This window comes from Gallus gallus, chromosome 7 (genome assembly GCF_016699485.2).
Source record: "Gallus gallus isolate bGalGal1 chromosome 7, bGalGal1.mat.broiler.GRCg7b, whole genome shotgun sequence".
NCBI lineage: Eukaryota > Metazoa > Chordata > Aves > Galliformes > Phasianidae > Gallus > Gallus gallus.
Genome location: NC_052538.1, coordinates 27,358,495 through 27,372,865, shown reverse-complemented (window position 1 = coordinate 27,372,865; position 14,371 = coordinate 27,358,495). Strand labels below are relative to the sequence as shown.

The following is a 14,371-nucleotide window of genomic DNA, read 5'->3' as shown; positions in this document are numbered from 1 at the left end:
ACTTCTTGCTTAATGACAACATTGAAGGTAGAAATTGAGTTGAAGTAAAAAAGAAAATAAAATCCTCTCCTTTAAATAGGTTTTGAATTCTGTTTGCTCCCTCCTTTCTAAGCCTACCACTTTCTATAATCTAGTGCCTGGCCAAGAATGGCTGAAGATAGCCCCAGCATACCAATAGACACTTCCGATTCTTCCTAAGTCCTCGTTTTGGGGGGACTATGTAATCTAGTCACTATAATGTATTCTATCAACAAATTTGCAAAAATAGCATAATGCTGAAACAGGAGAATTCGTTTCTCTAGAAACTAGAGCAGCGCTGTTTACAAAGTGGTTCATGGACTTTTTGGATATCAATTCTCAGCAAGTGCCAGTACATCACTAGATCTGAGTCTCAGGGCAGCCTTAGGGACCATCTCACCTGTCCTGGGCCATAGCCCAGTACTGGCATTCTATTATTATTACAATAATTTATGGCAATAAATCTTGTTTCTTTGAAAATCACAGTTGTCAGACAACAACTGGCTTCACTTTAGAGCTGAAAAATGGAATATACTTTAATTGTTCTGTGCAAATCAATAATTTATTTGAATTCTTCTATTTTAAAATATAATAAACTCGCATTGGTGGCCTTTGAAAGAAATATAAGGATTTTGCAGCGCTGCCTTCTTATTTTGTTTCAGTGGCATCAAACTGATTCACTTAAACATTCTCATGACTTAAACATCCTTGTCCTTCCCTGCAGGCAACAAAACATTTTTTGTTTGGTTTGGTAATAAGGATTTATTAATATGGAGCATGAGTTATTTCCCGTCACTTAACTCCATAGCGTACAACCCAGCTAAGCACTTCAGCCACCAGGAGGTTGAACCACCAAGGGCAGCATTCTGCATCTTACTCCTATGCACTTTAAGGTTATGGCCATTCTACCTATCTAGACAGGACCACGTGTTGTTCAGAAACACCCTGTGATTGCGAGCTACCGCATTTGCAGTGAATTCAGAATATCTTTTATATCTGCTAAGACAACCTTTAGCTGTGTGCCTTGTGCCTATAAGGGGAATTTGTTCACCAGCACATTAGAATGGAATCTGATTTTCATGCTGCTGAAAAGAAGGGAACAGAGATATCAAGTGGGCAGCTACAGAAATTACCCTTAAATACCATATCTGTTTTGAACTTCAGCATTCACAGCTCCATTGCTCTCAGGAGAGATTCAGCCTGAAGCAGCCCCATACACTTGTTTTATCTGAGTGTATTGATTTATATCTTGAAACATTAGTGATTAACTCATTTTCCACCAAAAGATGCATTAGATTGAGAGAAAGACTGAAAGCAGACTGAATGTTGGTCCTTGTCTCATGAAAGGAAAAATAAGTCTATGAAAATCAAGAACAAACTTTCTTAACAAAAGGGATAGCAAGGAGATAGATTCTTTAGCAGGCTCTGTTGTGATAGGACATGGGGAAATGGTTTCAGACTAAGAGAGGGGAGATTTAGGTTGGATATAAAGAATTTTTTTACAATAAGGGAGATGAGCCACTGGCACGGGTTGCCCAGAGAGGTGGTGGATGCCCCATCCCCGGGGATGTCCAAGGTCAGGCTGCACGGGGCTCTGAGCACCTGATGGAGCTGTAGGTGTCCCTGTTCATTGCAGGGGGGTTGGACCAGCTGGCCTTTAAAGGTCCCTTCCAACTCAAACGACTCTATGATAAATTAAAATTTACAAAAGAATGTGCTTTGTGAAAGAAATGGAGCACACTCTGCTCCATTTTGTTTGGTTCCAGTTTGTTCTGGAACTCTCAGTTATACACAGAAGAAAAAGGTAAAAAAAAAAAAAAAAATTTGGAGAAAAAAAGTATATCTCTTCTTCAGACTGTTCTTTCAGGGACCTTCAGCTGGATCTCAGTATCTGATCACCCAACTGAATCAGGATTTATATCTGCCATTATTTGCAATTTTAAATTAAAAGTATGGGGGAGGTATTAAGGAAATATATGCTGGTTCTGAACTGAAGGAAACAAACCCATGAGTGCAGTCACTGTTCATACACCACTGGAACAGCCTTCTTTTGAAAGACATAATTGTGTCCAAGTACTTTTAGAGCAGAGGTCCCACTGAAGTGCAGGGACACTTTCAGAAACATCAGCTAAGATATTTAAAATGCATGGCAAATTTCATGGATGCCTTTTATGAACTTATTTCCTAGGAATATCCGCTAACGAGCAATAAGATTTCTGTTCCCATGGACGTTACTGATGTTCCAAGTTTCCAGGTGTTCATTCATTTTTGTCCATGAAATGAAACTATAGACTGCCCTAGAGTCAGCAGGCTCTCCATAGGCAGCAACTCTCTGTAGGCAGTATTTTTTGCTTTTGTTTCCAAAGCGCATTAGAAATAATTACATTGGGATTACAGCTTATTTAATGCCATATGATTAAAAATCTGATGCTATTCGTCTCACTTGAAGTGTCTTTTGTGGGAAGAAAGAAAGAATCCCCTGAAAAGCTTGTGCTTTATTCTTTCCTTTGTTTTGGTATTGCTGTATTTCCACAGCGATGAAGCCAAGGTTGATGAAACACTCAAATCTCTGGGAGATTTCTTGCTAATGTTCAGCTACTGGATTAAAAAATGGGGTCTGAAATTCACCCAGTGCCATCGTTTCAGTTGGTTGTGGGGGAAGTCATATGGCCACTCAGCGCAAAAAGAAATGGATAAGGCTCCACTGCGTGGTTTGGACTTAAGATAAAGTTCCCTGAGCAAACCATGAAGTATGCACAAATTTCATGTTGTTTCAAAAGGAGCCGTTCATGTTTTCCTTTGCCTTTCAAGAGAATCTGTACACCTTTTCTAAGAAAACTCTTTGAAACAAGACAGCCTGCCTGTAGAGCTCACTCCACCCTCAGCTCCCCTAACACTTGCTGGCAACAACAGAAAACAAACGTCCTTACCCTCAGCAGCGCTTGGACCCCTGACAGGTCACTTCTCAGAGGTAAACCTCTTGATCATCTACTTGTTACATTTAGAAATGAGTGATGGAAAAGACAGATATCACACAATTCAAGTTAGGATCAGACCTGGCTGAAAACCAAGGTTGGAAAGAATTACTTTTTCCCTTGTTTTGAAATCTGGCTCCAATCCCAAATGCATTTTCTTTTTTTTTTTTCAGAGTTCTCAGAGAAACCAAAAGGCCGAGAGCTCCAGGTCTGTCCAGTGAGGTGTGTGCTGTGGGCAGCGCCAGTGCCGATAGCTGTGCTAAGGGAGCTGGAGATCCTGTGCTACATACATTAGAAATCCATACAAAGGAGCTGTTGGCTGACTCCACATGTAGATGATGAGTGGGTAAATTCCTACAAAGCTGCAAGTCACAGTGATTGGCACGCAGACAAAAAGGCAATGCAAGATCTATCACTCAAGTCCTCAAACCAGAGATTAAGTTATCCCAAAGCAGAGCTTGGGCCAGACCCTGTAGAGCAAGAATTCAGAGGCAGCTCCAAAAGCCTAAAGAAATCTGAAGAAATTAACACTGGAGAGATGTCAGCTCCTGGGTGAACAATTTATTTCCTTGATAAGATAAACATTTTGCTCCTACACAACAGTATCTTAGAAAGAATTAACAACTATAGCCGGTGAGCACACAGGAAGGCTAATTATGGTGCCAAATTGCTTTATACTTCCCTTTCTATCGTGTCCTCCCACTTCCACAGGTGAGGACAGCAAGAACTCAGTGTGGTAACAGCAGCAATGCTGGGCACTGCGAGAACAATAGAGGTATATCCTCTGGAGCCATAACTCACTCCTCTTTTCTCCATCATACCTTCACAGGAAGAATTCACTTAACAGTCAGCAGTCATTTTCTGTTACATTAATTTTGCTCGCAGGACCGTGATTCATTAGCCACTATAATGGAGCAGCACTCCAGACAATGCACTACTGAATACAGGAATGTCACTTGCCTAGATAGGATCACTGCAGAATAACCACTGTACCTCCATAAGTGAGACCAAATCGATCCCTTCCTTTTCCCTTCAGAAACTCACAGCTGTTAAATTGAACCCAATTTACTGAGAATAAAATACGTGGTTGAGGGGAAGAAACCTCTGCAAGTCAATGCCCAGCCTTACCTGTCAGACAGCTCCGTATGTATCACCTTTTAATGGGCTCCAGAAAAGAAAAAGATTTCTAAAGAAATACTCTGAATGCTGTATTTAAGTGACTGTCTGCTTTACTACCCAACTCCATATTCCCATGATCATGCTTTCCCTTGGCTCTGTTACAGCCAGAATTTCCATCACACCTTACAACCTCCTTCCATTAACCACAGCATACAGCAGCCATTAACCACACTGACAGTGTGATGTGCCACTGATGGGCAATTTGTATTCAGTCCCACTGCTCAAGTTCTGTAAAGGCTTCAGCCCACAGTGATACCTCCATTGATCCAAGCTGTGCTGAGCGATTCTTACCCCTTGGGGTAGCTCCTCTGCTGCAGCAGGAAGGTGTCTCTTGCCCAGGAACCTGCTATGACTCAGTGCCGAAATGGTTGTTTTTTTTTTAATCTGCTTGTTATGTCAGTTCCCTTGCTGAGAAACTAAGTAGAAATTAAATTGTCAGCTCAGTAAGAGTGCTCTTGTTAGCAGAATTAATTAATGTCTGCATTGGCCTTACGGTATTGTTTTAATTTCTCCGCTTCTTTAATTCCCCCTCTGAAAATGTGAATCTCTCTCATTTCTGTTCTACGGTTGGATTTTCTCTATTTGACAAAATAATGTTTTATATTAGCATATATATATTTTTAGATGTGTCTTCCTTATGTTCGTGTACCCATTTCAAGACTTCAAGGGGATTTATTTTCGAAGGAGTATCATTATTTCACTATTTTTAAGGCAAATGTTTTCATTTTCTTTCTTCTCTTATTTAATCTCAAGTATTTATAAACTTCCTACTCACCTTACCATATTTCAGTTCTTCACAAGGTGCCTGGCTAGAGAGGGATCTTTAGTTTTTCCACTTTAGATATAGGCATGCTTACGACTTAATTCCTGAATTAATTTATGCTAGGAAGCAATGATTGACCACTTCTTATTGCAAATGTTGAAAGTAGTAACTAATAAACTTAGCAATTTCCCCTATATTCTCCTTGTGAGGGACAGAAGAGAAGAGGTTTCCTTCCATACTGAATGAGAGGGCATTTCTGTTTGCTATCTTATTTATTTTCAAGTCAGCACACATTAACACGAGGTGTGTTTCCTGGAACTGTTGCCTATGTAGGACAGCATGGTGGTTATGGGTTGGGTGCTGGATAGAAGATCTTAGTGATCTTTTCCACCTGTAATGATTGTATGACTCTACGTTGGTGTACAGCTCTACAGAACTCAAGCCCGAAGGGATCAGTAGCAACAAAGAAGAGTAGAGTGGATCAAGTTGCTCCTCATAACTCATAACTAGAAAGGAAACTTCCAAGGTACTGAGAATGAGTACCTCTAATGGCATACATTGTGACTCTTAGAAATGATGGATTTTTAAGGACAGAGGAGAGCCTGGGTACTTGGTGCCCTAGCTTCCTTTGTAATGAACAGTGTGAGGTAGTACTACCTGCATCAGATCCTAATTTCTGCTTAAGCAATGATATCAAAGGGAGAAGGCTGTTTTGCCTTGATTTGAAGCCTTTAGAGAGAACAGAATCCACTTGTAGATGATTTGTTCCAAAAGCCTTAATTCACAACGCTCCCCTCACACTAATTACCTCCAATCAGAAAAATGTTTATTCTCAGTTTTTATATAATACCACCGATGCAGAAGAGGTCAAGATCTCAGTCTCATGACTTCTGAAAGATGAACTGAGTCCAGTATCTAATGGAAGAGATAAAAGTAGATCATGTATATTTATTTTTAGAGAGTAAAAACTTTTCAGTTCACATTTCAGTGCTTTCTTCTATATCCAAAAACAACAGGGAGAAACAAGAGTAGCTCTCCTCGGCGTACTGCAAAAGCCAACAAAAAAAGGAGCTATTAGAAGACGGACCAGTATCGCCAGCACCAGCTGTTTTACAGCCAATAGATCAATGGGCTTAACAAATGAGGATGTCCTGCATGCTAACATTTTCTTTATGCAGTTCCCCACTGCTTTGAATCCAAATACAAAGTTTGAAATCCTGTCTGCTGTGAGCTGAATAGGGCAAGGATTTCTCCTGAAGGAATGGTTTTTAGATAGCACATGAAAGAGGGCTTGCTGTACAGAAGAAAAGCTGTCTGGTCTGCCTTTTGGAAGAAGTTGTTTTGCATAGGAGGTTCCCTAGAAGCTGACATGGGTGGGTGCTCAATGGAAATTACGCTTACTCTAATACTATTTGTTATCTGCTGATTCTTTAACACAAAGTCACACTCATGAACCAACTTTTTCCCCTCTAAGAATAGGGAAATTTTTTCCCAAAGGAAAGGAAAATCCAAATAATTGTTTTTCAAGCCATGAGATATCTTAGGCTGCAGACTGCATACAGACAAACTCACAGTATTTTGTACGTTCTCTCTTTCCTTTCACAAAGGTGCAGACCTACAGATCTGGTGGTATTTAATAAAATATATATATACATATATTAGAGCTCAGGGATAACTGCTTTATATATTTAGATAGATAGATAAAAAAATCCAAGAAAATTAAAGATATTAAGGACTAAGATCCAGATTTAAGAAGGCACTGTGGTATTAAGAAAAAAAAATACAGAGGCAATTTTTTAATTATTATTATTTTGAATAGATGCGGACATTTTCTTTTAATTTGAAGACATTTTCTTTTAATTTGTCTCATATAATTAACTGGCCACCATCTGTAGCCAGGAAAGCTGGAATATTTAAAGAATTGGTAACAGTGCTGCAGTTAGGCACGTAACTAGGAGTAATTTCTAAGAGGAGCCTGCAGCCATAAATCCTGCTGTGAATTACCTTCAATATAAAAAAGCTGCTCTGCATTCTCATCTGTATCCTGCGTGACATTTTGTTATAAACATAATGTTTAGAAGAATTCTTGCCTGCCCAAGTTCTTAATCCAAACAGATAAATAAGCAATGCAGTGTGCTCTCAGACGCGATTCGTGAGTTAATACCTCGGTGTTCCAAGTGCAAGATCACTCTGCTCCCAGCCTGGCACACTGTTAGCACTGCCAGGCTCTTTGCTGTGTCAGTGAGGCTCTGAACAGCTGGGTCTTCTTAAAGGTAGGAAGGAACTTTCTTCTGGCTCCTCTGGATGGAGATCTCACTGGGGCACTGAGGGCAGTTACTCAAAGCCTGATTTAGGACTTCTGGGAACAACTCTTCTAACAAAGCTGGAGTTCAAGAGATAGGAAAACTCCTATTTGCTGAACACTTTACCTATCAGTGCTGTTATCAGAACCACACAGGTTAATTACAGCGTACGTTATAAAAACCTATGTCTGTGCTGAGAGTGAAGGCAGGATGCCTCCATGCTGTTTCCACGGGAAGTACGAACACAGCTCCATCTGTCATTAACTGGGGTAGCACTATGTGGAAAACAGAGAGAATTGTCAAGTGACGTGGAGAGTTTGCTTTCCTTGGAGCAAAGGCCTGGCAATGCAACACTCTAGGGACTGAATTCTCCACAGCTTGCTGGCATTAGCATCTGTGACAGTATGAAAGCTGCTTTAGCAAGAGCTGCTTCTCTGTTGGAGGATGCTATACTAGTTGCTCAGATTCAACAAAGCACATACATTTATGCTTAAGCGTTAACTGTAAGCTCTTACTGCTTCTGCTCAGTAAACGTACGTACAGACACATGAATACAAATAGCCTTAAGTCAGCAAGTGAACAGATACATCTTAAAAAAGTAAGGTGACCCAACCCTTGTGCTGATTTAGCCTTTCCTCAGTGCTAACAAAATTTTGCCCGTGTGATTTGTTTCCCAGTTTACCTCCTACATGCCTTTGCCTGTCAATTCAGACAAGATCATTGCGTAGGAATTTCTACAACCCTTTCCAGCCTTGCATCCTGAAAGCAGCTGTTGCCATGAGGGGCTCTTTCAAGGTATAGCCCTGGTGTTGTTGGTGCTACTGATCTTGTCTGCAGCTACAGCACTCGGTGAGGAGTGACTTACCCAGACATTGCCTGCCTACTATAACTCACGCAACTGAGTCAATGGTCTTGAGGCAAACCAACACATCTTGTGCCTAAAATTAAGCATGAGCTCAAGTAACCTCCTACGCCAGGGCCTCTCTCAGGAATGATAAAATGTGAAAAACATGGAAAAGCAGGGTGAGTCCATGTGGATTAAAGACATAAGAAAGTATTTCTTCTGCATCAGACAAAGTATTTGCATGCATTATGGTGTCCTTTGGAGTAATACTTGTCTAATGCACGTTACTAGTTAAAAACAAAGAAACAAAAAGAAGCAACAACATGGAAACATGCTTTTAAGATAAATAAGTTAAATACAACAGGTAATTTATTTGCAGTTAACTCGATTAACTCCTATTAACTCCTCTGAGTTCAGTTTTCAAAACAGCCTCTGCACAGAACAGTGTTTGTGAACTTTCCAACCATGAACACAAATTCTGAGTTTGAGAAGATACCCTTATATCCTGTGAAAATGACAGTATAATTAAAGCCCTGACAAACAGATATATCTGAAATGATTCTGCAGAATTCATCCTTTTGCAAGCTCAATGTAGTTTCAAAGCAACACAGGAAGAGAATATGGATATTCTCTTATTACATTTGACAAACCTCATAAGCATATTTGAAGTAAACTCTTAACAACAGCCCATTTACTCTGACTACCAGCTGCTAATTCAGCTGAAGGCCACAGCTGGAGGTATCAGGGTGACAAATTCAAGTCAGGCCTCCTAATGCAGGAGGATCTGGACTTAGATAATCTAACACATGAAACGGCAACTACATACATGCCAACAGCATGCAGCATTCCAACAGAATGTCGTGTGTCTTGGGGACATCCATATGTTCCACCATATGTCCATGAGGGTGGGATCCAAAATCACAGTATCTGGAAAGGGTAGGTCTCCCAGACTCTCAAGGTACCAGCCAGGATCCCAATTTTGCCATATTAATTGGTGTGTAAGCACCTGTATTCCCTCCAACAAAGTAGTGATTATAGCTCAGAGGGTAAACATGGAACATAACTATTTGCTGATTCAAAAGATGGATCCCACAAGGCACGCTTTACTAAGGAAGATAAGGTTGCTCTGGGCTGTATTTTTTCAGAGCCAATTCAACATCTGTGCATTAACCACAAAGAACTGCAGTAACAGAGAAGTTACCATGTAAAACAGCAGTATTGAAGAGCATCTAGAAAGAGACTGGATTTAATAGCCTGGCCTCAGGGAATACAAATTTTGACTCGCTCATTAAAAGACAAGTTGCTATATTACGTCTTCTATTCTGCTTTTCACTTCCATGTTTTGGGAGACAATTAGCTGCAGCATATTTTCACATTCCAGTCCTACCTTATCACTGTCCACTGTATTCTGTGATGTCCTGGATGCAATGGAAATGGTGTCAGGTTGACTGCTTCCATCTCCTTGGCTGTCTGCATCATCTACTCCATCTCTGCAAAAGAAATAAGAGGGAAGCAATCGTGCTTACTTTACGCACCACCTTGCAATGTGCACAACTTTATAGGTGGATTTGAGAAGTGCCGAGTCAGAGTGCCAGACTTGGCTTTGTGCTAAAATTACCTCGCTGATACAGCCCATGCTGCTGCGTAACTCGTAATTTAGAATGATGTCACCCTCAGCCATAGAGTTGGGATTAGCATGTAATCACAGCGTTAGTTGATGGAAATGGGCTGGCGGTTCCCAGCATATTTCCAGCACAGAAATGCTGGTGTTCAGAAATAGCTCTGTAATGAGGGTGCCAAGCAGCATTTTTCCTTGAATTACATTTCTGCCTTCACCAAAACCATGCAGCAGAAGCCATGTGTGGCACAGAAGGAAGCGCCATTTCTCTCGTCTCACAGGAACCACCTTTTCAGGAATTTAATATTAATAAAGAAGATATCCAAACAAACGTGAGTAATGTCAATGTAGAGCCTAGGTCAGGATCTCCCTGGTGGCCTTGCTTGCTTCCTCTTTGGATACCTCAGTAATACAGCCCACAGTAAGTGGTTGCATGATAACATTTGATGAGGAAGGGGAGATGCTCAACTTACAAATGGCTTTTGGGAACACCAGCCTGACAACAAAGGAACAGTGCCTTTACATAATTTCTTTTTCATCTGAGATTGACCAAAACAATTGAATGTTTCCTCCCAGGCTCAAATGAATTTCATATTTGATGACAAAGCACAGATACTCCACTCTGGTAATAGACTGTCACAACGAGCTATAATTTTAATTGTCAGACAGTTTAGAATGCCAGATAGGGGAAAAAAAATGTTAACACTCAAATCTGAAAAAGTAAATTTTACTTTGGGAAAGAAATGTAACCTTAGACTCTGAAGAAATTCTTACTGTTCATTTCTCTCCAATACTTTAGAGTACTAAAGACCTTTGTATGGATATCGTGGAAAAGCTACTTTTGCCAAGACAACACAAAACAAGCAAAGATGATGAAAACTGCTTTTAACTATGGTCAGAAAATGCAAATGAATCCAGTAAAAAACCCACAAACAGTACATTGCTACTGGTTGACAAATCTCTAGTGACTTCATGTTGTATAAGCTGACTGAGGTTACCTTCTACTGTTGTTTCGCTGCTTTGCTGGTGTCTTGGGGAGCTGAATTGGCTCTTTCAGAGCTCCTTTCAGATGGATAATTCTTTCTTGGATGACTTCTCGGATATTTTTGATCCACTCCTGTTTTGTTTCAATACTCGATGCCTAAAGTTCCACAAGGCAGAAAGACAGACATTTTATCACATTCCCAGTATGCCACCTCCTCTGAAGAATACTCGTTGGCTAATGAAAATGCATGATTAACTTTCTCCTCTCTGCTGTATTGCTCAAGCTACTGGAACACCTAGGAACCCCAGGAGAACTGAGGGTATTTTACCAGACCTACTTGGCAAGCAACAGCAAAGCAGCTAAGCTCTAGATAAATATATTTAATGCCAGTAATACAGCATGGTCTGTGGAGGGGAAATAGGTTATCAGTGCACAGCTGGGATTTCCTCAGACTAAATAACTACAACATGAATTCTTCGTTAGAAACTCACTTGACTGAAATGGCTTTCAGCTCTGGAGGGTTGAGGAAATTATTGACTGCCGATAAGCCCAGCTGCATAGGACTAAGAGAATTATACCTCCCAGTTCAACACCCTGAGATGTGCCTTGTGTTAGCGTGCAGCTGCTCAACCTGGATTGCAAGAGATGCCATTTCAGCAAGGCTGCACAACTGCACTGTCTTGATTCATAGTGTGGCCTTGGAACCAAATTGCTCCTGATGCAGGCTTGACCCCACCACAGACATGGAAGCAATGCGAATATGAGGAGGGGAGAAACTGACCTTCCACCTTAGGGCTCCTGAAGCCTCAACTAGCAGCTCTAAAAGCAAAGAAAACGAGTGAGAAAAGACTTACTTTCAGCACTGTTTTATTGTCTGAGGATGGTGTTCGTCCAGACCACAAGGCAAATTTACAGGGATCTCCTTCAACATGTTCAGTCACTCCCAGTTCTGAGGTCTGGTGTGGAGGAAAGATGATGAAAGATTTCATACAGGTTAAGTCTCAGGAGTTGAGAAAACTTTACATTTATAGGGACAAGCAGGGAATGCAGGTATGGATCAGAAGACAGAGAAAACCATCAGGGGGTGGCAGGGAAGAGTACGTGGTTTGACTGATCCTTGTTGCGTTTCCCAACCACACATCACATCTCACTGTCCCAAACCCTTCCAGGCTCACTGCAAGTTTAGCCCCCCACTGGTCCCAGGGCCAGCCCTGTCAGGTGGCATGAACCTGAATATGGGGACAAGTATGCCATCCCCCAAACTCCACCTCTACCTACAAGAAATGCAACAAACACATTACTTCTCTTCAGCCACACCTACCAGTAACTTGTTCTTGTAAACATATTTTGTGTGTCCTGAAGAGTCTTTGATCTCTTTGCTAAACACCAAAGAGATTTCAAAGAGAAACAAATGTCTCTCACGGCCTTTCCGAATGAGAGACTTGGGGTCCCACACTTGGAAGGAATCCTGAAGAATCAGCTCTCCCTGGACGTCTAGATTCTCATCAAACCCTAAATGGAGAACACAAAACACACCGGTTAACAGTTAACATAATATTAGTTCTTGGTCCAGTAATGCTCAGAAACACCAGAGCAAGGAAGACTTGCAGTAAAAGAGCCATTCTCTTCTTTATGCATATTCATAAAAGACATTTATGGGCACCTCCTACCCCAGTCAAAGTATTTTTTTGCTTTTGCTTGTCCACTGCCATGACATAATTATTCTACCAGAGGCTGTTTTTCTACTATCACATGGTGCTATTCATCTCAAGGGGACAGATTACTCAAGAGCTACACTGGAAAACCAGGCTCCACAGTGAAAATCATCCTCAATACATTCTGACCTACACTGGCTCAGTTCACATCCAAGCAGTTGTAATCACCTGGACTTCCTGTGCTGTTTAGGTACTGGCACCTTCCCGTTTTTTGTTTTAGTACTCCTCTTCCCTCCTGCTTCTGACCCAAGCGAGGCAGGAAATGATTTTTCCTCGCCAAGAAAATGCTTGAGACAATAAACCATCACTGTCCTGATTAAAATGTTCAAATTTCTGAAATACTCCACATATCAAAAAGTCAGTAAAAGGCTTAACTTTTGGGCAACTCTTTCCTCCTCCCACCTGTAATTTTGAAATGCTTTATGATAGGTTATTTTATTTATTTATTTTTAATCTTTGGGCTGATTACACCAATATTTGGAAACACAAGATGTTTTGACTCAGAAAACCAGAACTTTTTCTTCTGTAATATTGAATTAGTGTTTAGAAGTCATAGAAACAGTAAGGTTGGGAAAGACATCTAAGATCGTCTAGTCCAACTATCCACCAGCTAGCAACACTGTCCGCTAAATCATGTCCTCAGTGCCACATCTCCACAGTTCTTGAACACGCCCAGGAACAGTGACTCTACCACCTCTCTGGGTAGACTGTTCCAGTGCAATGATTTAATCATTGAAACGTAATAATCCTTACAGCCATGAGCAGCTATAGAAATAGTTTCAGAGGGTATTTTTGTTTCAGTATGTAGGAGGATTTTCAGCAAGTAAATATGTATGTATATAAACATATACTATATGTATACGTAGGAGCTACCTGAAAATGATCAGCCAACAGTACTGCTACAGTCAATCTGTGCTAACTTTCTAAACCAGGTACAAGAAGGCCTCACTCACTCCTAAAGCCCTTTTCTGTCCCAGACACCCATCTGTACCTTCCAGCATGCTGACGTGCATTGCATCATTGGCTTTCTTGGGGACACTGAGCATCACTTCCAGACCATCCTTGAGTTCCCCTTTGCCTTCCTCACAGCAGGTAAGCAGTTCCTAAGAAGCAATGCAGAACACCTGTAAGCAAACTGACCAACATGTTGGCTGTATCTCAAACCATGTTTTTGTTATGTAGACTGCAATGCTGCAACCATGTCGCTAACAGTGACAGAAGAAAGCTGGACTGCACCCACTGTAGATGCTTGCAAATAGTGGGGATCAAATGGGAATGACTAGGAAGCAAGACAGTGAGGTGCTCTCGAATGGAAGCTCGCTCAAAGGGTTTCTGGGCAGTTATCCAGCTGGGAGCAGGCCTTCAGCAGCCCCTCAGCACAGTGTAGGCTGCACTGTAGTGTAGACCCAGGGTACGTGAGCTCCTTCTGGAAGGAGATTCTGAGGGGCAGCCCAGAGGGGTGAGGACTGAGGGCATGCATAGGGCATCCCAGGAGCTCTGGTTGTGCACTGCAGGCTTGCTGAGGTACTCACAAGGCTGTGGTAAGTCACTGCAGTAACCTGGTTTGAGGCACAGAGTTGTCACTGCATTAGAAGTTAACTCATTACAACTGTGAGCTGCTGTGCATGACCCAATTTGGGCAGCTCACTAAGGTACCTTCAGGAGGAGTTGATATTTTGTGATCCTCTGGACAGGCTTGATTAAATAAGAAGAGATAGAGTTGGCCAGACCATGCCTTTGCTGAATTTCCTAGAAGAGATAAAAACAACAATCACTTATGGAAAATTGTTAACCCCCAGTGAGACAGAACCACCCATAACTTCAGCTCTGTATCTCTGCGTTTCTGTGTGTAGCTTTTTAACCCTCTTCCAGCTCACATACAGTGAGCAGTGTGGTTCCAGAGAGGCTGGCAACAAGCTGTGGTGTCTCCTTTGGCCATTCAAACTGCAGGAGCACTCTGCAAGTTGAGCT

The 14,371-nt window shown here is 41.4% G+C and overlaps 1 protein-coding gene across 15 annotated transcripts in view; it reads right to left on the bottom strand.

Moving 5' to 3' along the window:
* Positions 1–14,371, bottom strand: part of KALRN (kalirin RhoGEF kinase) — a 446,039-nt gene that overhangs the window by 106,158 nt on the left and 325,510 nt on the right. For all 15 annotated transcript variants that reach the window (XM_015289974.4, XM_015289980.4, XM_040703547.2 and 12 more), the window contains 6 exons: positions 14,057–14,149; positions 13,392–13,503; positions 12,007–12,197; positions 11,540–11,641; positions 10,699–10,841; positions 9,470–9,572 (listed from right to left, as the gene is read on the bottom strand). In XM_015289974.4, the coding sequence (XP_015145460.2) occupies positions 9,470–9,572; positions 10,699–10,841; positions 11,540–11,641; positions 12,007–12,197; positions 13,392–13,503; positions 14,057–14,149 (744 nt within the window). The remainder of the gene's footprint in view (positions 1–9,469; positions 9,573–10,698; positions 10,842–11,539; positions 11,642–12,006; positions 12,198–13,391; positions 13,504–14,056; positions 14,150–14,371) is intronic.